The sequence below is a fragment of the Anser cygnoides genome, unplaced genomic scaffold, assembly GCF_040182565.1.
Source record: "Anser cygnoides isolate HZ-2024a breed goose unplaced genomic scaffold, Taihu_goose_T2T_genome scaffold_43_1, whole genome shotgun sequence".
NCBI classification, from domain to species: domain Eukaryota; kingdom Metazoa; phylum Chordata; class Aves; order Anseriformes; family Anatidae; genus Anser; species Anser cygnoides.
Window position 1 is genome coordinate 98,153 of NW_027103067.1, and position 23,814 is coordinate 121,966.

A 23,814-nucleotide genomic window follows, 5' to 3' on the forward strand; every position below is an offset into this window, starting at 1 on the left:
CGGGAGGATGCCTGAGGTGAGGAAGTTGACTCCACGCCTCAGGACTGCCTCCACCAAGAAAGAAAGAAGGGTGATTGTTGTGGGCGACTCCCTCCTCAGGGGAACGGAGGGCCCTATTTGTCGGCCTGACCCCACACGTAGGGAAGTCTGCTGCCTCCCTGGGGCCAGGGTCAGAGACATTACCAGGAAGCTTCCAAACCTGGTTCGCCCCTCTGACTATTACCCGCTTTTGATAGTCCAGGCTGGCAGTGACGATGTTGAAAAGAGAAGCCTCAAGGCTATCAAACAGGACTATAGGGGGCTGGGACGATTGGTGGAGGGAGCGGGAGTGCAGGTGGTGTTTTCATCTATCCCTATGGGGGAAGGGAGAGGCACGGAGAGGACACGGAAAGCTCGCGTGGTTAATAGGTGGCTCAGAGGCTGGTGCCAGCACAGAAATTTTGTTTTTTTTCACCATGGGGAGCTTTACTCGGCACCTGGCCTGATGGCCCCAGACGGGTCCCTATCTCCAAGGGGAAAACGGATCCTAGGCCAGGAGCTGGCGGGGCTCATAGAGAGCGCTTTAAACTAGGGAAGAAGGGGGACGGGGCTCAAACAAGGCTTGTTGGAGCTGTGCCAGGGGAAACAATGGCTAGGCCGGGGAAGAAGGCGATGGCCCAGCTGAAGTGCATCTACACTAATGCACGCAGCATGGGTAACAAACAGGAGGAGCTGGAAGCCATCGTGCAGCAGGCAGGCTACGACTTGGTTGCCATCACGGAGACGTGGTGGGACCGCTCCCACGACTGGAGTGCTGCAATGCCTGGCTATCGGCTCTTCAGGAGGGACAGGCAGCACAGAGGGGGTGGTGGCGTGGCTCTCTACATTAGAGAATCTTTCGATGTTGTGGAACTCCAGGCTGGAAATGATAAGGTTGAATCCCTGTGGGTTAGGATCCGCGGGAAGGCCGGCAAGGCTAGCATCCTGGTCGGGGTCTGTTACAGACCGCCGAACCAGGATGAGGAGACGGATGAGGAGTTTTATAGGCAACTGACAGAAGTTGCAAAATCGTCGGCGCTTGTCCTCGTGGGGGACTTCAACTTCCCGGACATATCCTGGAAACACAACACGGCACAGAGAAAGAAGTCTAGGAGGTTTCTGGAGAGCGTGGGAGATAGCTTCCTGACGCAGCTGGTCAGTGAACCTACCAGGGGTGGTGCCCCGCTAGACCTTCTCTTCACAAAGAGAGAAGGACTGGTGGGAGATGTGGTGGTTGGAAACTGTCTTGGGCAGAGTGACCACGAAATGGTAGAGTTCTCTATTCTTGGCGAGGCCAGGAAGGGGACCAGTAAAACTGCTGTATTGGACTTCCGGAGGGCTGACTTTGAGCTGCTCAGGACGCTGGTTGGCCGAGTCCCTTGGGAGGCGGTTCTGAAGGGCAGAGGAGTCCAGGAAGGCTGGGCGCTCCTCAAGAAGGAAATCGTGATGGCACAGGAGCGGTCCGTCCCCACGTGCCCAAAGACGAGCCGGCGTGGAAGAAGACCGGCCTGGCTCAACAGAGAGTTGCGGCTTGTGCTTAGCAGAAAAAAGAGGGTTTATAATCTTTGGAAAAAAGGGCGGGCCACTGAGGAGGACTACAAGGATGTAGCGAGGCTGTGCAGGGAGAAAATTAGAAAGGCCAAAGCTCATCTGGAGCTCAACCTGGCTACTGCCGTTAAAGACAACAAAAAATCCTTCTACAAATATATCAACGCGAAACAGAGGACTAAGGAGAATCTCCATCCTTTACTGGATGCGAGGGGAAACCTAGTTACTAAGGATGAGGAAAAGGCTGAGGTGCTTAATGCCGCCTTTGCCTCAGTCTTTAGCGGCAATACCGGTTGTTCTCTGGATACCCAGTGCCTTGAGCTGGTGGAAGGGGATGGGGAGCAGGATGTGGCCTTCGCTATCCATGAGGAAATGGTTGGCGACCTGCTACGGAGCTTGGATGTGCGCAAGTCGATGGGACCGGATGGGATGCACCCGAGGGTACTGAAAGAACTGGCGGAGGAGCTGGCCGAGCCGCTTTCCATCATTTATCGGCAGTCCTGGCTATCAGGGGAGGTCCCAGTTGACTGGCGGCTAGCCAATGTGACGCCCATCTATAAGAAGGGCTGCAGGGCAGACCCGGGGAACTATAGGCCTGTCAGTTTGACCTCAGTGCCAGGAAAGCTCATGGAGCAGATTATCTTGAGGGTCATCACGCGGCACTTGCAGGGCAAGCAGGCGATCAGGCCCAGTCAGCATGGGTTTATGAAAGGCAGGTCCTGCTTGACGAACCTGATCTCCTTCTATGACCAAGTGACGCGCTTGGTGGATGAGGGAAAGGCTGTGGATGTGGTTTACCTTGACCTCAGTAAGGCTTTTGACACAGTTCCCCACAACATTCTCCTCAAGAAACTGGCTGCTCGGGGCTTGGACTGGCGTACGCTTCGCTGGGTTAGAAACTGGCTGGGTGGCCGGGCCCAGAGAGTTGTGGTGAATGGAGTCAAATCTGGTTGGAGGCCGCTCACTAGTGGTGTCCCCCAGGGCTCGGTACTGGGGCCGGCTCTCTTTAATATCTTTATCGATGATCTGGATGAGGGCGTCCAGTGCACCCTCAGTAAGTTTGCAGATGACACCAAGCTAAGTGCGTGTGTCGATCTGCTCGAGGGCAGGAAGGCTCTGCAGGAGGATCTGGATAGGCTGGAGCGATGGGCTGAGGTCAACTGCATGAAGTTCAACAAGGCCAAGTGCCGGGTCCTGCACCTGGGGCGCAACAACCCCAAGCAGAGCTACAGGCTGGGAGATGAGTGGCTGGAAAGCTGCCTGGCCGAGAAGGACCTGGGAGTATTGGTTGATAGTCGGCTGAATATGAGCCAGCAGTGTGCTCAGGTGGCCAAGAAGGCCAACGGCATCCTGGCCTGCATAAGAAGCAGTGTGGCCAGCAGGTCTAGGGAGGTGATTGTCCCCCTGTACTCGGCTCTGGTGAGGCCGCACCTTGAGTACTGTGTTCAGTTTTGGGCCCCTCGCTACAGGAAGGACATGGACGTGCTCGAGCGAGTCCAGAGAAGGGCGACCAAGCTGGTGAGGGGTCTGGAGAACAAGTCTTACGAGGAGCGGCTGAGGGAGCTGGGCTTGTTCAGCCTGGAGAAGAGGAGGCTCAGGGGCGACCTTATCGCTCTCTACAGTTACCTTAAAGGAGGCTGTAGAGAGGTGGGGGTTGGTCTGTTCTCCTGCGTGCCTGGTGACAGGACGAGGGGGAATGGGCGAAAGTTGCGACAGGGGAGTTTTAGGTTGGATGTTAGGAAGTACTTCTTTACCGAAAGGGTTATTAAGCATTGGAACGGGCTGCCCAGGGAGGTGGTGGAGTCACCATCCCTGGAGGTCTTTAAAAGACGTTTAGATGTAGAGCTTAGCGATATGGTTTAGTGGAGTACTTAGTGTTAGGTCGAAGGTTGGACTCGATGATCTTGATGTCTCTTCCAACCTAGAAATCTGTGATACTGTGATACTGTGAACTTCTTGATCAGCGTGCAGCCATCTACATGGCAGCAGTTAGGTACAGTTTCACATGGGACCTCGACCTTTCTCAGATTTTCCTTTTCTGTTTACTGCAGCTGAAAGCGCTCTGGGTGTTTTCCGTGTGTTTTATCTCCATGTTGTATAGAATGAAGTTGAGGGGAATACTCAGGTTTTGTGCTAGGTGGTCTGAGGCAGGCAGAGGCAGAGTTTGATGGTAAGATGATGAGCAGCAGTATTTCCAGGGCGCAGTAGTATTTCCGTTTGGCATGGCTGCTCTCTAAAGCTACATACTCACAGTCTCACAGCAATAGTGAACAGCTGTGGCGGTGGAAGAAGGTGCTGCCACTAGCTTGTCACTGTGGCTGTGCCAGAGATTATCATCTCTGCATCTTTGGTAATAGAAACGACTGTGTGAGAGATTGGTAATTGCTACAAGCAGTCTCTACTATTTATCCAGCCCTGAATTGAAAGGTAGGATTGAACTAACTAGTCTAACTTTGCTTTGGGTGCTTGAGCAATCTGTTCTGCCAGCAGAGTTGTAGGCATGGTACACATTTGGCTAAAGGGTAAAGGGAATCGCCTAAGGATGCTTCCTTCTCCAGCTGGCACAGCTGTATCTACAAGATCTGTAGCCCAGCTTCAAAACATGCTTTTTACAGCGCCCTGTGCTGCTGCAACGGCTTCTCTAGTGAAATGCAACAGTGGCTTTGCTGTGGCAGCAACTATCCTACAAAGAGGATCGTGTCATTCCCTGCTGCTTTGGAAGCAGCTGACTTGCAATTATGACCATAGATGTGATAGATTGATTAGTAATAAAAGATTGTCTGAAATGTAAGCCTTTCCTTTCTCTGAAGTATGAAAAATGAACTCATTTTCTCCACTGAAATCACATGGGATATTTAATCTGTTCTCTGAAGCGTCACATTTTATTTAAGAGCGTAAGAAAAGTAGGATGTCACTTGTTACTGTTGAACCTCTGGAAACATAAAGAGCGTATTCAAAGGATCTCGTGCTCTTGTAAGGTTATTTGTTTTTTTCCCCATTGTTTTCTTCAGAAACTGTTGCACACTGTCATTGAGCTAACTAAGGGATTTGACGTATTTCACTTGGAAAAAGTATATGGCACGATTAATCAATGTATTTACAAACATCGGGAAGACTATGACAAAACCGATTTGGTGGAGGTAATTTTTGGTTTGTGTTATAGCACTTTCTGTTCACCGTTCTGCAGTATTTGTGCATTCTGGCTATCACGGTAATTTAGCATTGCTCTTTACTGCTTAGTTGTCTGTGCACAGACAAAAACACAAGTCAGACTTTTTCGTTTCAGTCTGGAAGACGTTTATCCGTATTGCAAAACCATTGTTGTACTTGGCATAATTGTTGGCAGTTTCAGCAGGAGAAAGCTTGAACTCGAAGACAGTGGGTTCACCCACACAGCCCTTTCAAAGCAGTTAACCTTAGTCTGTCAGTAGTTTTTCTTGGGGGCGGGAGGGCCATGAAGGGAAGGTGCTTTTCTAAGTCTTTCGCTTCCTCTCTCTCCCTCTACGGCCAGTCAGGCATGGCAATACTTCGTAGTCGTTCCATCCTTGGAGAGAAATTGAAGTATATAACAAGAGTTTGAGACTTCTCTCTAGTCACACTCTAATCTCTTTTTAACTAATATGCTTGACCATCTGTAATTTGGGAGATTTCTGCCTGTGCCAGTTTTACACTAATGAGTCAAATTCTCTGGTCTCTTCCTGTAAAAGATGCTTTCCGAGTTGTCAGAACTCAGCAGAAATCTGCATGAGGCATCCGTGGTCCAAGTCAGGTGTTCCCAGTGTACGTTGGCTATTCAGTCTTCTGATTCAAGATCCTTGAACCCATTTGTCTTGGGGTCGCTTGTGCTTGAGAACAGATAAAAGTTGTTATGCCTATCTGTCTGCCCTAAAAAGAGAGTGCCTCTTTTTTCAGGCACTGGTCATCTTGATCTCTTCTTCCACATCTGAGAAGGAGTTAGAACGGACGCTCTGTTCCGCCTGTGAAAGAGAGAGGATTCTTTGGATTCAGGGAGGCCGCTCCTGAAAAAATGAGATCTTTTAGCTTGAGAAGGGCTTTCCTTCTGTTATCTCAGGGCCTGTGAACTTTTGTAACTTAACTTTTAATACTTAAATTAAAAGTAATTAGCTTTCTTGGTTTTCTATTTCTTCCTTTAGCTTTAACAAACAAATCTCTCCTATTCAGAGGGCACTGTACAAGTTAGTCAGGAGCGTGCTCTGCTGTAGGAAGAGAGAGAACTTAACGGGTAATTATTCAAAGTCTAGAAATTAACTTCTTGAGCTTGTTGTGGCTTTTCAGGAACTGTTTCTAACTCTTCCTAATTGTTGTGAAACCACTGCTGATACAGGTCCATACAGTTTATATCCTACCCTCTATTTTGGATGCATAAGGATGCATCTGAAGCTAGAAGGGGTAATAGGTCATTGTGATGGTGGTAGCACACTATTTTGCTAAATATTACTGACTCTGTATGACAGAGTCTTTATTTTTATAGTAATAGAAAGTGTTCTTAAGCTTTCATTTGTGCTTGCTGCTAATTTGTCTTTGTTTTTCTTATTAGGAGATTAAGAAAGGAATCGCAGTCTTCCAGTATTTCAAGTAAAGGGGTCTTCAACATACTTGATTTCTACTCTCCAAGGCACCCAAGTTTCAAGGCAGTGAAAAATAAGAAAAAACCATCATCCCAGGGTACCCAAGCACATAACCAGAGAACACAAGCTCCCCGTTTGAGCACTCAAAGCTCATCCAAGTACCTTCCTGGAGCAGCCAAGCAACTTCCTGGGGCACTCAAGCATCTCCCCAGAGAAAGCAAGCAGCTTTATGGATCACACAAAGCACTCAGCGGAGCACTCGTGTATCAGTCCAGGGCACCCCAGCACCTCCAGGGAAAAGAAGGCACCACCCTGGAGCACCCAAGCAGCTCCCTGCAGCACCTGACTCTCTCTCTGCCTGGACACACATAAGTATCTTCCTGGAGCACTCAATCGTTAAGAACCAGGCTCCTGCCCTGGAGCGCCCAAGCTCCTCCAGGGGAACACAAGCACCTCTTTGGGCACCTAAGCATATCCCCAGGAAAACCAAGCACCTCCTGATGTACTCAGACACCTCCCCAGGGGTGCTTAGAATCTTGCTGACTCACCAAGCATCTCCCTGGAACACCCAAGGTCCACACTGGAGAAACCAAGAATGGCTGTGGGGCCAACAAGCAACTCCATGGATGAGAGAATCAGAGAAATGTGGAGATGCTTGAGTTCCCTGGGAAATTGCTGCCTGCCTGAGTGAGATGACTGTGGCATACAGGGAATTGCTAGAGCCTGCGGCAACCAAGCACCTCCTCGGGGCACAAAAGCATTGCTCATAGCTATCCCAGCATCTCCATAGGGCATGCAAGAACATCCTTGGAGCTCCCAAGCACCTCCCTACAGCCATCGAGCACCTCCCAGGAGAAGACACACATCTCCCTGGGATGCCCAAGGATCTTCCTGGGTCACCCACAAACCTCCGTGGACTCCTGGAGCCCCTTGGTCTGGCACACCGCATGTCTCTGGGGCACTCAGGCATCTCTTTGGAGCAACAAAGCATATCCAAAGGGTAGACAAGCATCTTCCTTGAGGAGCCAAGGACCTCCCTGGGGTAGCCAGGCATTTCCACAGGGCACCCAATCATCTTCCCAAGGGAAACAAGCACCTCTCTTGAGGCAGCGAGCGTCTCTGCACAACATTCAGAAATCCCACTGCAGCAATCAAGTATCTCCCCAGGCGACAGAAGCATCTCCGTCAGGACATACAAGCACATTCCTGCAGAACCCAAACATCTCCCCAGAGCATCCACGCACCTTCCTGGAACACTCAAATAACTTTTTGGGACACGTAAGGATGTCACCGGGGGATCCTAAAATCTCCCACAGTGTCCCCAGCATGTTTCTGGACCACCCAAGGAACATTCTAAGGCACTTTGCGTGTCCCTGAAGGCCCCAGGAATCTCCCTGGACCACCCAAGCATTACTGCTGGGCACCCAAACATGAATATTTGCAGGACCCAAGCAGTCCACAGAAGCAGAAAAGCATTTCCAAGGGCACACAGGAATCTCCTATGGGCACAGAATGGCCTGGGGCACATAATCATCTCTCGGGAGCACCCAGGAATTTCCCTCCAGCAATGGAACGCCTCACTGGAGAAACCATACATCGCCCTGGGTCAGTCAAACATCTCCCTAGGTACACAAGCATCTCCCTGGGGAATCCAAGCACCTTCCTGGAGGACCCAAGGAGCTTCTCGGGGTATGCAAGCATTTCCCCATGGCCCCCAAGCACCGCAAGTGGCACCTAAGCACCTCCCTGGAGGCTGCCACCACGTGCCTCTGGGTCACAAGCTCCTCCCAGGAGCACTCAAATATCTCACAGGGACACGCAAGCATCTCCTGCATGTCACATACTCCAAGATACTCCTGCATCTGACTGGAGAATCCAACCGTCTCCCCAAGGCTCCAAAATACCACCTGGGGCACACAGGTATCTGACTGGAGATGGGAAGCACCTCCCTTGGAACCCCAGAGCTTCTGTGGGGTGCAGGAGCCCCTCCCTGGGTCATTCAAGTATGTCCACAGGGCACCCAAGCACGTAAGCATTTTCCTGGTGGACCCATGCATCTCCTATTAGCACTCAAGCATCTCACTATGGATGCACTGAAAAATTCTCCCACACCACAAAAACATCTCCTTGGAGAAGTTAGGATTCTACCTAAGGCACCGAATCATCTCCCTTGGGCACCCAAGTACATCCTTCAGGCATCTCTCCTGTTGCATCCCAACCCCTCTTTGCATTACCCAAAAGCATCTCCCCTTAGAAAAGAAGCATCTCCTTGGAGGACCCAAGCACCTCCCTGGGAAAGAGTAGCATCAACTGTGGGCACCCAGCTGTGTAAAAGGGGCACCCAAGAACATCCTTGTAGCACCCAAGCATCTCCCTAAGGCAAACCAGCACGGGACAGCCAAACACCTCGCTGGGGAACGCAATCACCTCCCTTGAAGACCAAGGATCTCCCTGGTGTACCCAAGCATTTTCCCAGGGCATGCTGGCATCTCCTCAGGGCATCCGAGCACCTTCCAGGAGCACAACATCTTCTCCTGGAGGCACACAAGAACGTGCCCAGAGCACCCAAGCATAGATTTGGAGCAAGAAAGCACAACACAGGGGCACCCAGGCATGTCTCTGGAGCACGCAAGCATCTCCTTTGTGCAATGTAGCATCTCCTCAAGGTACACAAGCACCTCCAGGGGCATCCAGACATCTTCCTGGGGACCATCAGCGGTCCACAAGCACCTCCCAGGGGGACACGAGCTTGTTTCCAGTAAACCAGTGCTTCTCTGAGGAAACATACATCTCCCCGAAGCACCCAAACATTGTTCTCTTTATTCCTGTCAATAACAAACTACAGCAGTGAGAATCAAAAGCAAACTAGAAACACCTTCCTCCCTTACGCACTCTTCTACCTCCTTCCCGCAAGCAGCACAGGAGAATGGGGAAGGGGGGCCCGGGCCTCCTGCTCCACTGTGGGCTGCTCTCCACAGGCAGCAGCTCCACTCCAGAGTCTGCTTCTCTGGGGCCTCTCCATGGACGGCAGCCTCCTTCAGGCCAGATCCACCTGCTCCTCCATGGGCTCCTCTGGCGGCGGGTCCTTTTTGGAGCCATCTGGGGATGGTTCTTGCTTGCCTTGCGGCATCTCCTGGGCTCTTCTCACACAAGCTGCCCCTGCAGAACCCCCCTATCAAAACCTTGCCACATAAGACATCCAGAAGGACACCAAGGGGACTGGTCTTGTAGTTCGAGTTTTATTCAGAGAGATCTTCCCCAGGGAAGCTCTGTGGCTCCCTGGCTGTTCAGGGCCAGCAGCGCAGTGCTGCCAGCCTAGCCCATCTTGATGCGGGTTGCTGCTGTACTTGACGTTGCAGGATCTCTATGGTCCCAGCTGCCAGGTGACGGATCGATGGATGGATGTCGTATTCCGAATGAATTTGGAGGTCTGCGACAGAAAGACACAGAGCAGAGATGAAACCCGTTGACCTACAGAGACCATCCAGCATCACTCTGGACCATGCCAACCCCATCATATACTTCTAGGGCCAGCAGGAACAGGTCAGACTAGCATGTCCCTTTGCCCCTGCAGCATCTCCTTGGAGCAGGTCAAGGCATGGAGCTGCAGACTGCAGGGGCTGTGCCCCCTGTCACTTGGTCCCAGTACCCCCAGCACTGCCCTCACTCACAGGTGATGATCATACGCAGCTTCTCTTTGTCTAGGTCCCCGGAGTGCAATGCAGCAAACGCTAGAAAAAGAGCACCAGTCAGATCCTGCTCCCCATTACAGCCCCTGGTATAGACGGGGCTGTGCCCTCCCCCCCTGCCCCCAGCACCCCTGCAAGCACGGTGCCCAAGGAGGAACCTGAGCAAGGCACACACCAGGCCCACCTGCATGGGCAGGGGGCTGAGGGAGGCACAGGGCTCCTGGGGCTACAATCAGGGGCTTCAGGGCCCACAGGGCTGCGCCTTGCTGCCAGGGCAGGGCCCAGACAGGGAAGTGGGGCCTGGGCTCACCGATGAATTTGACAGCCTCCTGTCGCAAGTTGGCCTGAGCATCCTCCAGGTATGGCAGGCATCCTTCCACCCTGCTGATCTTCTGCTTGAGCTGGAGAAAGCACAAGGGCGCGGGGCTCACATACCCTCCCCAGCCAGCCGGACCAGTCCCTCCTGCCAGCACCCCCCTCCCCCTTTCCCCCAGGCCATCCCCAGCTCCCAGCCAGGAGCTCTGTGGGGCCGAGGTTTGGAGAGAGTTAGGAGACCCTTCTGTCCCGCTGCCAAGGCCCAGATGAGCTAGGGTCTCCTCCAGCATCGGGGGAGGGGAGGGTCAAGGGGCCTGCAGAAGAGCCCCCCCGGGGCTCTGTGCTGGAGGGAAGGGAGCCACAATGCAGCTGCAAGTGGTGGGCTCTGGGCTGCAGCAGCCTGGGCATGTCGGGCAGGCTTGTCCATTTGGGGTTGGGGCTGGGCGGTTCTCCTTACCAAGTACTCCCAAATCCTCCAGATGTCCTCAGTCTGAGTCAGCTGCTCAAGCTGTTTCCACTTCAGGAACTTTGCACAGGCAAGTAGGACTACTGCAGAGGCCTGTGGAGAAGCAGAGGCAGGGAGGTGGCACCGCACACACATCTCTAAAGTGTCTGATTGCCTGCTGCCCTGCCCCCCCCCCCCCCATGCCCAGAATACCCCTCTGGTGTCAGCACACCCAGTGCCCACATCAACGGCCAGGTGTGAAATCTGTACCTTGGCCACGCTCTGAGTCTCGTCACTCATCCGGAACAACAGTGGAATAAGGGCCCTGCGCACGGTCGTTTTCATTGCTCCTTTTTTCCACCACACCACAGACTCCATCAGGTCTTTGAAGAGGAGCATGGAGCGCTCCCGCACCTCACTGGACACCTGCTAAGGAGGACAAAAGGAGGATTTCAGCAACTGCCAGCCTCCCCTGCCCGTGGGGAGCAAGGGCCGTAGGGTGGCTGATGTGAAGGGTGAAGCCTTGTATTGCGAACAAAGGAGCTGGAGGCCCACACAAGGCAAACTAACAGGTTTCCTGCACGGGGTGCCTGTACCGTAGAGTGTGCTCCAAGCCAGCCCACTTTTACTACTAGCTGCACCAGCCATGTCAAAGTACAGCTCACCCAAGGAAAGGGCTGAGGAGGATATATGGCTGGCCTTCGATAAGGCTTCTGGGGCACTCTGTCTCCTCAGCTTCTGCCTTTCTGCCTCAGCACAGGGAACTTTTGACTGTGCTGAGTTGTCAACCTGACAGGGAGAAGCCCTGTTGGACTGCAGAGCCCAGAAGACAGCCCACAAGTGCCCAGAGGAGCAGGAGAGAAGAAGGCCCTGCCCGAGTGCTGCCCACAGGCCTGGGCTGAAGGGCAACGCCATTGCGGAGTGCCCGTCTGCAGGGCTCAGTCACCCACAGCAGCCTTACGTTGTTAAAAAGAGGCAGGAGTCTCTCAGCCAGTGCCAGAGCGATGGGGCTGGCCTCCGTCTTCTCCAGATGACCGATCACGTTTTCAAAGACAGTCAGGGCCTTCTCAGTGATGTGTGTGTTGTCATACTGCAGAGTCTCCATGACTTCTGGCAGCAGGAGCTGCACTACCCTCACCTGTACAGAAAGACACCATTGCTTTTAGTGAAGAAAATGGCCACCTTAGCCAAGATGCTCTGGTTACAGAGCACCATCATCCTGCTCGCTTCCTGGCAGCTGCCATGGGAATCTCACCAACAACCTTCCGTCAGGCAATGGCCATGAGTGTGGTGATTAAGTAGCTGGGAGAGCAGGGCACGGGGAAGGGAGGTGATGAGAGCAAGGGCTCCGTTTCCCCCACCGAGTCGCCCCCTTTGCAAATGTCCCCCAGGGAAGCCATCTGGAAAGCTCCTGGGATCCTCCACAGGCAGACACCAGGCCCCACCACCACCATCACCCCACCTCCTGACTCCCAGCTAATGACAAGCCATGGCGGTGCCTCCTGTCCCAGCACCAGGCTGCCAACAGGGCTTTGCTTGGCAAAGTGCGACTCACCATCTCAGATCTCTCTGACAACATGACGAGGGCTCTGAGCACCAGCCAGAGAATCGGCAGGTTGTCAAGACTCAGAAGCAGCAGGAGCTTTTCTGTGTCACATAAATCCGCTAGTACACGTTCAGTTGGACACATCATCTGAAATGAACACAGCCGTGAGAGATGGGCAGAGCCTGCAGCATGCCCGTCACCCTGCAGCTCCTGGCTCCCCTGGCAGCTCAGGGCAGGGTGCAGGGGACACAAACCCTGGTGCCCGTCCAGGTGCCCGTCCTGGGGCAGCTGTGCCAGAAAACAGGGCCCTTCTGTGCCCTGTGCGTGGCACCACGCAGCACCTTTTCTTTGCCTGCTCCTCCTGCCCTCTGGCTGTCCGCAGCCTCTTGCTGCCATGCCTCTGAGGAGCAACAGACCAGCATGAACTGGCACAAAGCAGGCACTGGAAGCAGGTGGCTACAGGTGCTACTTGTGCCCGGTCTCACAGCCTGCCCAGACTGTGCAAAGACCATGGCTCCGCCCCAGCCCCAGCCGTTGCTGTGACAATACCCCTGGCCCTGCCACTGCCACAGGTTTCCAGTCTGAAGGGCAAGGTAGGGGGGTGCCGAAGATGGCGAAAAGTGAGCACTGCGTATAAAGGGGTAGGCTTCGTCTTCGTGCACAGGGACCCCATACGGTTGATGTAGGGGGGCTGGTGCTGGCCCTAAGGGGCTGTGTCTATGAGTCCTGGAAGAAGTGACAGTTTGGGGAAGATGGGGCGGGGAAAGGCCTGTGCCTCTTTCCTGGAGGAGAGCACACAGCCCTGAAGAGGAGCAAGGTGTGTCCTCTGGTTACTCACAGCCAAGTTAAGAAGGCTGGTGTGCTCTGTCTGGACGTGCAAAGACCAGCACACCCGTTCGTCCTGGAGAACGTTCTGTAGCTCTCGCAAGATCTTCCCTGAAGTCATTGGAAGGGAAAGCATCGCCTTCCAGATGTCCAGCGTAGTGCTGCAAGCCCAGAACACTCTGTTGGCAGGGCTGCCCCGCCCGCAGAGCTGTGACCCAGACAAGCCCCGCAGGTCCCAGGCTGTCCTGCAGCCCTGGCCCTGACCCACCCCGTGCTTAGGGAACTGTTGGGGCTGGTACCTGTCAAGTGACGGAAGGCTGGTCAGCACACTTCTGAGAGCTTCCCTGGGAAACTGGTTAGTCAGTGCCTTCAGTACTAAGAAGAAGCTCTGCCGGAGTAAAGATGTGCTGTTGCTCTTTTTTAGGTTTTCATGGAGGAATCTCAGAATCTTTTGCACCTGGAGGGGACACAGAAGAGAATGTAGCTGCCACTGGACTGCAGCCAGTTGCCCAGCTGCCGCTGAAATTGCTGCTGGGTGTGCGAGGCAGGATGTGAGCAAGGCTTGAAAGGGCTCAGGGGCAGGGCAATCCAGCCACGGGCTGCTTACTTCCATCAGCCAAGAGGCAGAGTCTCTCACGGCCACTTCCAGCATGAACTTGGCCCACTGGTTCTTCTTGTTATCGATGCAGCAGTCTCTCATGGTCTCAAGTGTCCTGAGGACGATGGCTGTCCTCTGAGGAGGCTGGAGGTATTTTCCAAATGGCTACGGAAGGAAGGAAGGAAGGAAGACATGACACATTGAGTCAGAGAGCAGCGCCTGGGGAGGGAAGATCAGGGGAAAGGAGGAAGAAAGACCCTCCCTTCAGGGCAGAGCTGTGCTGACAGCCCCCACCTGTGCCCAGCTTTGCCTCGCAGGCACCCCTGAGCTGCAGGCTGCTCTGGAACACAGGGAAGGGGAGATGGCCTGGCTGGAGGGTGCCTGCGTCCTTACCTCCTGATCAGAACAGCTAGAAATGAAACCAGTCAGCCTCCAGATCCTTTCCATGGCTCTCTCCTTTGCAAGTTTGTTCTGAGAGTTCGCAAAGCGTAGCAGCACCTGCAGGAAGCAAAGCTGCTGGTCTGCTCTGGGAGCTGACAACTGCTCCAGCAGAAGCAGCACTGCTGAACTCCTGGCTGGAGTCACAATGTTCATTAGGGATTCCCAGAGCTGGAGCAAAGCCCTCAGTGGGTCACTGAGCCATGGGGTCCCTTCACACAAATCCCAAGGCCAACCCTGTAGCCAGGCAAGTAGGCAGATGCCATCCCAGGGAAGCCCTAGCTCCTTCCCATTCCCGCCCCCAGAACACAGTTCCCTGTCCCCTCTCCATGAAGGCTGGCTTTTGGAGCAATGTCCTGGTTTCAGCTGGGATAGAGTTAATTTTCCTCCTGGTAGCTGGTGTGGTGCTGTGTTTTGCATTTAGGGTGAGAATAATGTTGGTAACACACTGATGTTTTAATTGTCGCAGAGCAGTGCTTACACCAGGCCAAGGACTTTTCAGCTTCTCGCTCTGTCCTGCCAGCGGGCAGGCTGGGGGTGCAGCGGGAGCTGGGAGGGGACAGACCCAGGACAGCTGACCCAAACTGGCCAAAGGGGGATTCCATGCCATCTGATGTCATGCTGAACAATTATATGGGGGGGCTGGCTGGGCTGGGGGGACCGGGTGCTCGGGGATAGGCTGGGCATCGGTCAGCAGGTGGTGAGCAATTGCATTGTGTATTATTAGTAGTACTATAATCATTATTATTATTATCTTCCTTTCTTTTCTGTCCTGATAAACTGGCTTTATCTCAACCCGCAGGCTTCATTTTTTCTGATTCTCTCCCTCATCCCAAAGAAGGCGTGGGGAGGGTGAGTGAACTGCTATGTGGTGCTGGGCTGCCGGCTGGGTTAAACCACAACAGGCAGAAATGGCCTGGGTTTATGCAGTGCCACAGTGATATGTCCTCCAGGAGGCCAGGAGAACAGAGTTTCGGGGCTGGGCTCCTGTGCAGGACGGGCAGGTCCCAGGAGAACTCTGCCCCATTCACACCTGGCAAGGAAAGCACGGGGCACCAGGAAAGCAGGGCGATGGCAGCTCCAGATGCTGCCAGTGCGGTGCACAAGGACAGGGCTCAAATTCTGCCACTGCTTTGCTGCAAGGAGAGCTCTGGGGGCAGAGGAGGCCCAGAAGTGCTGGGGGGAAGCTGTGCTGTGACACAGGAAGGACCTGTGGAGGGCAAGGGACGTTGACAGCAGCCAGGGGACACTGGGGCCCTAGAAGAGCTTGGTGGGCAGCCCCTGGCTCCCCTGAGTGTGCTGGGCACACTCCCGGCAGGCACTATGGTCTCTGTGCACGGCACAGGAGGCACTCTCCACTATTACACGTCACCTCCCTCTAGGGTGAGGAACAGCCACTGTGAAGCCCACACTGTGAAAATGACAAACCTGCAAGATCTTATGCAAATTCTCCTCGAAGCTGGAGGCAGGAGGGCTGATCAGCAACATCTGCAGCATGTTGTCCATACTTTTCAGGGTCTGCAAGAAGGACAAATTGTTGTGGTGGCAGGCTTTCAGTGGTCCTTCAAAGCTCTATGAGACTGTGCTGAACTCCCCCTTGTACTGGGTTTACATAGCAAGGTTTTGGGGGGCTGCAGGGTGGGCCTCTGTGAGTAGAATCCAGAAGCAGCCCCTTGTTAGATAAGGGCCTGTTTCAACCAGCTCCAAGGGGACCCCCTCGCTGCCCAGAGCCAGGCTAATATGCAATGTTGAAATGCCTCTGTGAGAGCATTCTTAAGACAGGGTGGATTAAATATATATATATACATATAGCTGCACAACAGCAGCTGGGAGAGCAAGGAGTGAGAAGCGGCCCTGCAGACACCAAGGTCAGAGCAGCAGGAGGGCAGGAGGTGCTCCAGGTGCAAGAACTGAAGTTCCCCACGGCCTGTGGAGAGGCCCCTGGTGGAGCAGGCTGTCCCCCTGCAGCCCATGGGACCCACACGGAGCAGATCTCCACACTGCAGCCCGTGGAGGAGCCCGCGGTGGAGCAGGTGGATGTGGCCTGGAGGAGGCTGCGGCCCACGGAGAGCCCCCGCAGGAGCAGGCCCCGGGCCGGAGCTGCAGCCCGTGGAGAGGAGCCCACGCAGGAGCAGTTGACGTGGGGGCATCTGCTACCTATGGGAGACATATGTTGGAACAGTTTGCTCCTGACAGATGGACCCCATGGTACGGACCCATGTTGGAGCAGTTTTTGAAGAGCTGCTGCCTGTGGGAAGCCCACACAGGATCACTTTGTGAAGGACGGCATCCCATGGGAGGGACCCCACACCGGAGCAGGGGCAGAGAGGGACCGTGAAGGAGCGGTGGAGACAAAGTGTTATAGACTGACTGCAACCCCCATTCCCCCGTTCCCCTGGAGGGGAGGACGTCAAATAGGGTGGATGGGGGAAGGTGTTTCCTTTTTTTTTTTTTGAGTTACTCACTGCTCTAGCTTGTTAGAAATAGGTAATAAATGTTACTAATCTCCCTGCTCTGAGCCTGTTTTGCCCTTGATGATAGTTGTTGAGGGATCTCCCTGTCCTTAGCTCAACCCTTGAGCCCTTTCCATCATATTTTCTCCACCTTTCCCTTTGGGGAGGGAAAGTGAGAGAGCAGTTGTGGTGGAACTCAGATGTCCTGCAGGGCAAAACCACCACATCCCTTACTGCCAAGGAAGGACAGCTGCAGCTCTGTGCGCTGCCCACGGGAGGCCTCAGGGCAGAAAAGGTGCTGTGTGCAGACCAGGCCTCAAGCATTGGATACAGCCAGGCAGATGGAAAGGGTGAGAGGGACGTGATGGGGTGAAGCAAGGCTGAGACCCTGCCCAGCAAGGATCTTCAGTCATCTGTAAATACAGGCAAGCCAGGAGGTAGCTCAAAGAGATATGGGCGCTCCTGTTGCTCACCCAGCACATACCATACTGTAGAGGCGAATGTTGAGTTCCTCTTCCGGAGGAAGGAAGAAGATGCTCTTGAAGGATGCAAGTAACAGAAACGTCATTTCATCCTCCACCGCCATCTCCACTGTGCTGCAAAGAGAGAGACACTGGTGCTGGCAGCAGTGCCTCCACGACAAAGGGAGGTGGACACAGACCTCCCATAGGCAGAACTCCAAGGGAGGGCTGGGGAGCCCTGCTGGGATCAGTGTCCTTCTCCATGAGGCTGGCCTGGGCCAGAGGACGGTCCTGACACCTCCCAGCAGAAAGCTTCAGTGCTCCCTTTGTCCTCTGGACAAGCCCCGAGCAGGGGAGAGCAGAGGCCCTGCCTGGATGGTGAATGCCTCCTTGCCAGGGTCAGATCTGCCAGGACCATGCCCTAGGGATATGCCAGCTGAGCCAAGGACAGGGCACGTACCTCAAGGCAGAGACAGCAAGCATGGCTTGCTGCCGCACTGCTGTGAACAGCTTGTCCTTGGGCTCCTCGTCCAGCAGCACCTGCAGAGCACAACCGGGATAGGACCTGGCAGCCGCTGATACTCAGCACCAGCAGAGCCAGCACTGCTGGGCAGGACCAGAGGAGCCCTGGTGGCCCCAGCCCAGCACCGGCACCCAGAGTGCCCCCTGCACCTTCCAACACTGAGGTCCCAGCAGCATCCACAGTCTCACTGGGAGCAGCTTGGCGTCCATGCATTTGGCCCCCAGTCACCCCTGCCCAATGCCCAGGGAGCCTCGCTCCCTTCCCCAGCCCGCCAGACGTCCCCTCACCTGGATGTTCTCCGCCAGCTTATTTCTGCTGCAGAAGATGTCCAGGCCCTCTAACAAGCCCTTCTGTTGGGCGGTTGTGCACACAGTGATGACGTTGCTCAGGAACTTCATCTTCTGCACCTCATCCTGGCAGCCACAGAGATACCAAGAGGGAGCGTGAGAGGGGGAGCCACAGCCAGCAGGACCGCAGCATTGCGGGGTGCGGAGCTGTGCGGGACGCCTGGAGGGCAGCAGCTCTGCCCAGCCAGCAGCCCTCCAGCAGCCTGGCAGCAGAGCCGGGGCACGGCCAGGACATGCAGGCACAGCCGCCATGGAAAGGGCTGCTCTTACCCTTTCCGGGTTTCTGACGTAGGCCTCGATGAAGTCCACAGCTTCCTCTTCCTCTTCATACACAGGTAGCCAGATAGCGTCTAAGACAGAAGGAGAGCGAGCATTGCTGTAGAGAGGGGCTTAAGGATGAAGCAAGGGAAGGGGGCCCTGGCTTCAAGCAGGGGGCGCGGCTGGCCCCAGCCCTGCCCACCCCAGCGCAGACCCTCGCTCACCAGGCTGCAGCGGCTCCACCTCGCACACCTCGATGGGCTCCATTAGAGAGCTGCTCTCCTGGGAGCTCTCATCCTCTTCCCAGGCCACCCTGGGGCGGCTTGGGGGTCTCTGCTCCATTGAGTGATGAGGGGTGAGGGTCAGGAGGGGGCAGGCTCGGGACTGCCACGGGCAGTGGGGAAAGACGTGGGCTGCACTCGGGGGCTCCTCGCCAGTCCCACTCGCTCCTGCCCTGTCCCCTCGCTGTCCTGACGGACAGTGCGGGGCCACTGTGCCAGCACCAGCTATTGCCAGGTGACACCGGCCTGTGTCACAGAGGGCCTCTCTGTGACCTCACGCCCCCACTCGGTGGGGCAGCACTGCTGGGGCACAGCAAGAGCAACAACAGTGCAGACAGAATGGCCAGGAAGGGCTCAAGATCACTGCGCAGCCACTGTCACCTGTGGCTTCCTGACTCCTGCATCCACCAGCTCCTGCCTGTTTGCGTAGTTTGCACAGCCATTTCCAGCCAGGTTGTCTTGGTTTCAGCTAGGATAGACTTAATTTTCTGTTTTAGACCAGCCTAAGATCAGCTTGACAGCTGATCTCTGCGCGATTTACCAGCTGCCCCGGTAACTAAAGTTTAGCAGCAAGGAAGACTTCTGGCCTTCATCAAAAGACCAACAGAGTACGCTGGACGACCACCCGAGGACTCCAGCGCACATGCAAATAGGGGCGGGAACCTATGTTAATGATTCTTCCGCTACCTAATGAATATGCAAGAGACTTACGGGGGAACTGAAATGAATATGTATATATCCTATCAGTATAAGCACCCTGGTAGTAAGCCTTGGTGCACAAGCTAGGTGGAACGATCCCCCTTGCACCCAGCGCTGCAATAAACATACCTGCTTTATAACTCTCCTTGAGTTGTAAAGTTTCTTTTCCGTGTGTCAGAACACAGTGAGGAAGACTACCGATGACCACCAGAGACCCCCAAAACACCACCAGTGGAAACAAATGTGCATGCGCCAGAGACATTTTCAAATTTTAATGAGTTATGGGAAATAGTATGGATATGTTAACTATTTCTTAGCAAGCTGATGAATATGCATGTTTTTATTGTATATAACCCTCGTAGCTTGAAAAAGTCAGCACGCACACTGGGTGGAGTGATCCCCTGTGCATCTGGCGCCGCAATTACAGAATGCCTGGTTTCTAAAATTCCAAACTGATTACTAGAGAGTTTCTTTGACTGACTTTTACAGTAACACCATACTTACAAAACCATATCTCAGAAACTATTAATAATTACACTTTTACCTTTTCTCCTCAAGGAGCCAATGGGGGGGCTGGGAGGGGGTATAAGGGAGGAATACTTTTCCTCCCTCTTCACTCTGCCTTTCTCCTTCACTTTCCCTTCTACTTGAAGAGCTAGTTACGATGGCTCTTCAAAACTTTGACAATCCTTGGGATGTTCAGACCAGCGTGTTCTTATTCTTATGTCTCCTGAATGCACTTTGTGTTTTGTTTAAAATTAAACAACTGCTTAAGAATGCCATCCAGAGATCTGTCCTGAGGCAGGATAGTTATGAGTGGCACGCATGGTGGGAGGATAAGGGCAGGCTTCTAGAGCAGCGGGCACCTCCAGTGCTTTGGAAATTCACCCCTGAACAAGTGCAAAATTCTAAAATGCTGGCAGAATGCTTGAAAAATGTGTGGCATCACCCTGGCACTTCCAAAGAGACAAAAAACACTGCAACGTGCTGGGGCTTGGCCTGTGCTCATTGGGCCACAGTCAATGCCACTCCATCCCCTGTTACAGTCCTTGTGGCCATTGCAACCCCTGTTACAGTCCCTGTGGCCACTGCAACCCCTGTGACGGGCCCTGTGGCCACTACATTCGCTGTGACAGACCCTGCAGCCACTCTAACCCCTGCAATGGGCCCTGCAACCGTTGCAACTGCTGTGACGGCATCCCTGCCCTTTTCAAGGCAGTGGTCTCTTTCTCCCATCTGCCGGCATCCCTCTGCCTTGCCCTTCAGACTGGAAACCTGTGGCAATGGCTGGGGCAGGGGCAGAGCCATGGTCTCTGCACAGGCTGAGCGGTCTGCAAGGCTGGGGACAAGTACACCGACTGGTACCTAATCCTGATACTCTTCTGGCGATTATATCTTGACCAAAATGTGAAATGGCTGGAGGCCTTGACAATAGCTTTGCTGAGAACTAGAATAGCCCCTAGAGCTAAAGAGAAAGTTAGTCCGTTTTAATTATTGTATGGTAAACCATACGTTGTGAATGAATTGGTGATAGAAGGGAGACAAATGCATGTAAGGGGAGAAAACTGGGTTAGTCAATATCTGCTCTGTCTCCTGTATTATTGTCTCTCCTCAGGTATATACAGGAACGATTACTGGTTCCATTAGACATCCCTGTGGTGGTTGTTGATTATAACTTTGAGCTGCATAGATGCTTTATATACCCCAAAGTGGGACAGAAATGAACATTTGGAAGAACCTGGCTGAGAAAAAGGACTGGAGCAGTCCCTGGCAAATGGTGGGGCTGTGTTTCCACAGGCTTAATTTTTTCTGATTCTCTTCCTCATCCCAGAGAAGGAGGGGCTCAGGGGAGCGAACGGCTGTGTGGTGCTGAGCTGCCGGGCCGGCCTAAACCTCAACAGGGCTCAAATTCTCCCACTGCTTTGGAGCAAGGAGAGCTCTGGGGGCAGAGGAGGCCCAGAAGTGCTGGGGGGAAGCTGTGCTGTGACACAGGAAGGACCTGTGGAGGGCAAGGGACGTTGACAGCAGCCAGGGGACACTGGGGCCCTAGAAGAGCTTGGTGGGCAGGCCCTGGCTCCCCTGAGTGTGCTGGGCACACGCCCGGCAGGCACTATGGTCTCTGTGCATGGCACAGGGGGCACTCTCCACTACACCGTGTCACCTCCCTCCGGAATGAGGAACTCTGCTACTTTTCCCAGAGGCTGGAGGCAGGAGGGCTGATCTGCAACATCTGCAGCATGCTGTCTGTATTGTGCAGGGCCTGCTTGAAGGACAAGAAGTTGTGGCAGGATTTCAGTGGTCACACACCCCTCCAAGAGAGCGTTCTGAATTCCCCCTTACTGCCAAGAAAGGACAGCCACAGCTCCGTGCGCTACCCAGGGGAGGCCACGGGGCAGAAAAGCTGCTGTGTGCAGACCAGCCCTCAAGCACTGGATGCATCCAGGCTGATGGCAAGGGATGAGAGGGAAGGGAAGGCCAAGACCCTGCCCTGCAAGGATCTTCACTCGTCTGTAAATAGAAGAAAGCCAGGAGGCAGCCACCCCTGTTTCCACCCCTGGGGCAGTTGATTCCGGGTGTACCAGATGCTCCTCCAAGGGAAAGCAAACTGTGGCCTGCACTCTGCTGCCAAAGGGGTGGAGAAAAACAATATCTATTGTGGCATACCACTTGGCTGCCTTTGATTCCAGTTCATATTGAAGTTCGAGCGTGTCGAGCATTGCAGCGCTTGACTTGATTTGGGCCTCAGTAGTCCACTGTAGGTCTCCACTCGCCATTAGACTTTTGCAGTGGTCATATGGGACTGTTAAAGAGTGAGTCTTGCTGGTCACTCCTTGGCTCTCCAGTTGACAAATCAGCTTATGGATGGAAGTCAGGTCTCTGTCTAGTGCAATATCACTGCCGGTGCACTGTTGGGGTTGTGATCAGCACCTGCTGATCATGTTAAACAAAACTTTGTGTTTTGCTTAAAATTAAACAACTACTTTAAGAATGCCATCCAGAGATCAGTCCTGAGGCAGGATAGATATGAGTGGCAGGGAGTGGCCCTGCAGCAACTCCAACCCCTGTGACAGGCCCTGCAGCCATTCCAGCCCCTGTGACAGGCTCTGCAGCCACTCCTACCCTCTCCAGATGCCTTGGAGACAGAGGGCATTAAAACTTGTCTGCGTTGCTTGGTCTCTCAGAGGACCCTTCTGTTGTGGGGTTGCTGAGTGTATGGGAACAGGCATCCGTCTGCTTGCCTGTGGTCTCTGTGTGGTATATAAAATCTATTTGGCTCCTAGTGCTTTGGCGATCCCCTGGACTACTTCCACGAAGAAGTGTGGTCTGACTGTTGGGTTCCAACGGTACACAGAAGAAGACGTCTTCTGTATATCTGTAGAACCAATGCTGAAGAAAATGAATCTTCATCAGATATAGTCGCCAGAAGAGTATCAGGATTAGGTACCAGTCGGTGTATGTCTTTGGTTATTTTATTTATGGCCCACAGGTCCTGCACAAACCTGTATTCTCTAGTGCTTGGTTTCTTCACCGGTGGAATAGGGGCATTAAAGCTGGACTGGCATGCACAAATGAATCCATGTGATAGAAACTTGTCTATCAACAGCTCTTCTCCTTTTCTTGCTGCAAAACTAATTTGATATTGGGGTACCCATAAAGCCATTGCTCCAGATTTAACTCAACCTGGACTGGGGACACATTTTTTTGCTCTCCCAGGTTGTTTTCCTGCCCTGGAAAATTGAGTTACTACATTTAAAACCTATTCAGGTACCTACTGGTGTGCTCCCAGCTCTAGCAGCAGGCAAATTTGGGCTTTCCAAGCATTTTCAGGTGAAATCTTAACTTTTATCTTGTCTGTATAAAAACTCACTTGGACATTTAATTTGTCTCTTCCCAGCAAAGGGAGAGGTCACTCAGGCATACATAGAAACTGGTGTACTAGCATTCTTCCCCCGCTTTTACAGTCCATTGGCTGCAGGAGTGGTCTTAGGGCCTGTTGCCCTCCTGCACAAACAATCGGGATTTTTGCCTCAAGCAAAGGTTCTTTACAGTTGTCACTACTGAATGGGTTGTGCCACTGTCTAAAAGGAAATCAGTTGTGTCTCCCCCAGTCTTAACAGGAACCAGGGTTTAGAGACTGGAATTTCATTCCCTGGTCTCCATCATTCTGAGTCTAAATCTTCCAACATAATCAAATTATGCTCCTCACCTCCTCTTTTCACCTTCTTTTTCTTTCCCCGTGGACACTTGTGTGGAGACTTCAGTAAAGCTTTTGACACTATTTCTGACAGCATTCTCCACTTCTCCAGCCTGTCCAGGTCGATTCCGTCATCTGTGTCATTGATAAAAATGTTGAAGAGCACTGGACCCAAGACCGACCCCTGAGAGACACCACTTGTGACAGGCCTCCACCCAGACATAGAACCATTGACCACAACCCTTTGGCTGCGACCAGCCAACCAATTCTTTATCCACCTAACAGTCCATCCTTCAAACCCATACCTCTCCAATTTAGGGAGAAGAATGTGGTGAGAGACCAAATCAAAGGCTTTGCTCAAGTCCAGGTAGATGATATCCATCGCCCTTCCTTTGTCCACCATTGCCGTCACACCATCCTAGGCCACCAGATTGGTTAGGCAAGATCTGCCTTTGGTGAATAAAAAATAAATAAAACTGTTGCTGTATCATATTATACTGCAAAGCTCATGATCCCTATAGTTCAGAGGGAGTTTGGGAAATTAACCTGAGGAACCAAAGCAAACATTCAGATGAGAAATGTCAGC

The 23,814-nt window shown here is 53.3% G+C and overlaps 2 protein-coding genes across 11 annotated transcripts in view; one reads left to right on the forward strand and one right to left on the reverse strand.

Moving 5' to 3' along the window:
• The window catches only part of LOC125181523 (ATPase family AAA domain-containing protein 2-like), a 30,984-nt gene extending 16,178 nt beyond the window's left edge, over nucleotides 1-14,806 (forward strand). For all 4 annotated transcript variants that reach the window (XM_066989272.1, XM_066989274.1, XM_066989271.1 and 1 more), the window contains 2 exons: nucleotides 4,578-4,706; nucleotides 6,125-14,806. The gene's annotated coding sequence lies outside the window, so the exon portion shown is untranslated. The remainder of the gene's footprint in view (nucleotides 1-4,577; nucleotides 4,707-6,124) is intronic.
• Nucleotides 9,374-18,437, reverse strand: LOC136786341 (uncharacterized). Of its 7 annotated transcripts, none has more exons than XM_066989256.1 (16): nucleotides 18,278-18,437; nucleotides 18,066-18,145; nucleotides 17,736-17,861; nucleotides 17,386-17,465; nucleotides 16,949-17,060; nucleotides 15,440-15,529; nucleotides 13,967-14,071; nucleotides 13,583-13,738; nucleotides 12,989-13,432; nucleotides 12,160-12,297; nucleotides 11,566-11,742; nucleotides 10,875-11,033; nucleotides 10,617-10,718; nucleotides 10,155-10,245; nucleotides 9,827-9,886; nucleotides 9,374-9,585 (listed from the first exon to the last, which is right to left on the reverse strand). In XM_066989256.1, the coding sequence occupies exons 1-16, from the start codon at nucleotides 18,393-18,395 to the stop codon at nucleotides 9,443-9,445; spliced, it is 2,181 nt and encodes a 726-aa protein (XP_066845357.1). In that variant the 5' UTR covers nucleotides 18,396-18,437; the 3' UTR covers nucleotides 9,374-9,442. The 7 variants fall into 7 exon arrangements, with proteins under 7 accessions (XP_066845357.1, XP_066845356.1, XP_066845354.1 ...); XM_066989255.1 differs by having other exon boundaries at nucleotides 12,989-13,136; nucleotides 13,275-13,432; nucleotides 17,736-18,145; XM_066989253.1 differs by having other exon boundaries at nucleotides 10,875-11,030; nucleotides 17,736-18,145.
• Nucleotides 18,438-23,814: the final 5,377 nt, after the last annotated feature.

Excerpts from the sequence above, each read along its gene's own strand:
- LOC136786341 (XM_066989252.1), bottom strand. The coding sequence starts at position 18,395 with ATGGAGCAGAGACCCCCAAGCCGCCCCAGGGTGGCCTGGGAAGAGGAT. Across the intron at positions 12,298-12,988 it reads CCAGCCTTCTTAACTTGGCT|ATGATGTGTCCAACTGAACG; the intron begins GTGAGTAACCAG and ends TGTTCATTTCAG. Across the intron at positions 9,887-10,154 it reads GGAGGCTGTCAAATTCATCG|CGTTTGCTGCATTGCACTCC; the intron begins GTGAGCCCAGGC and ends CTCTTTTTCTAG.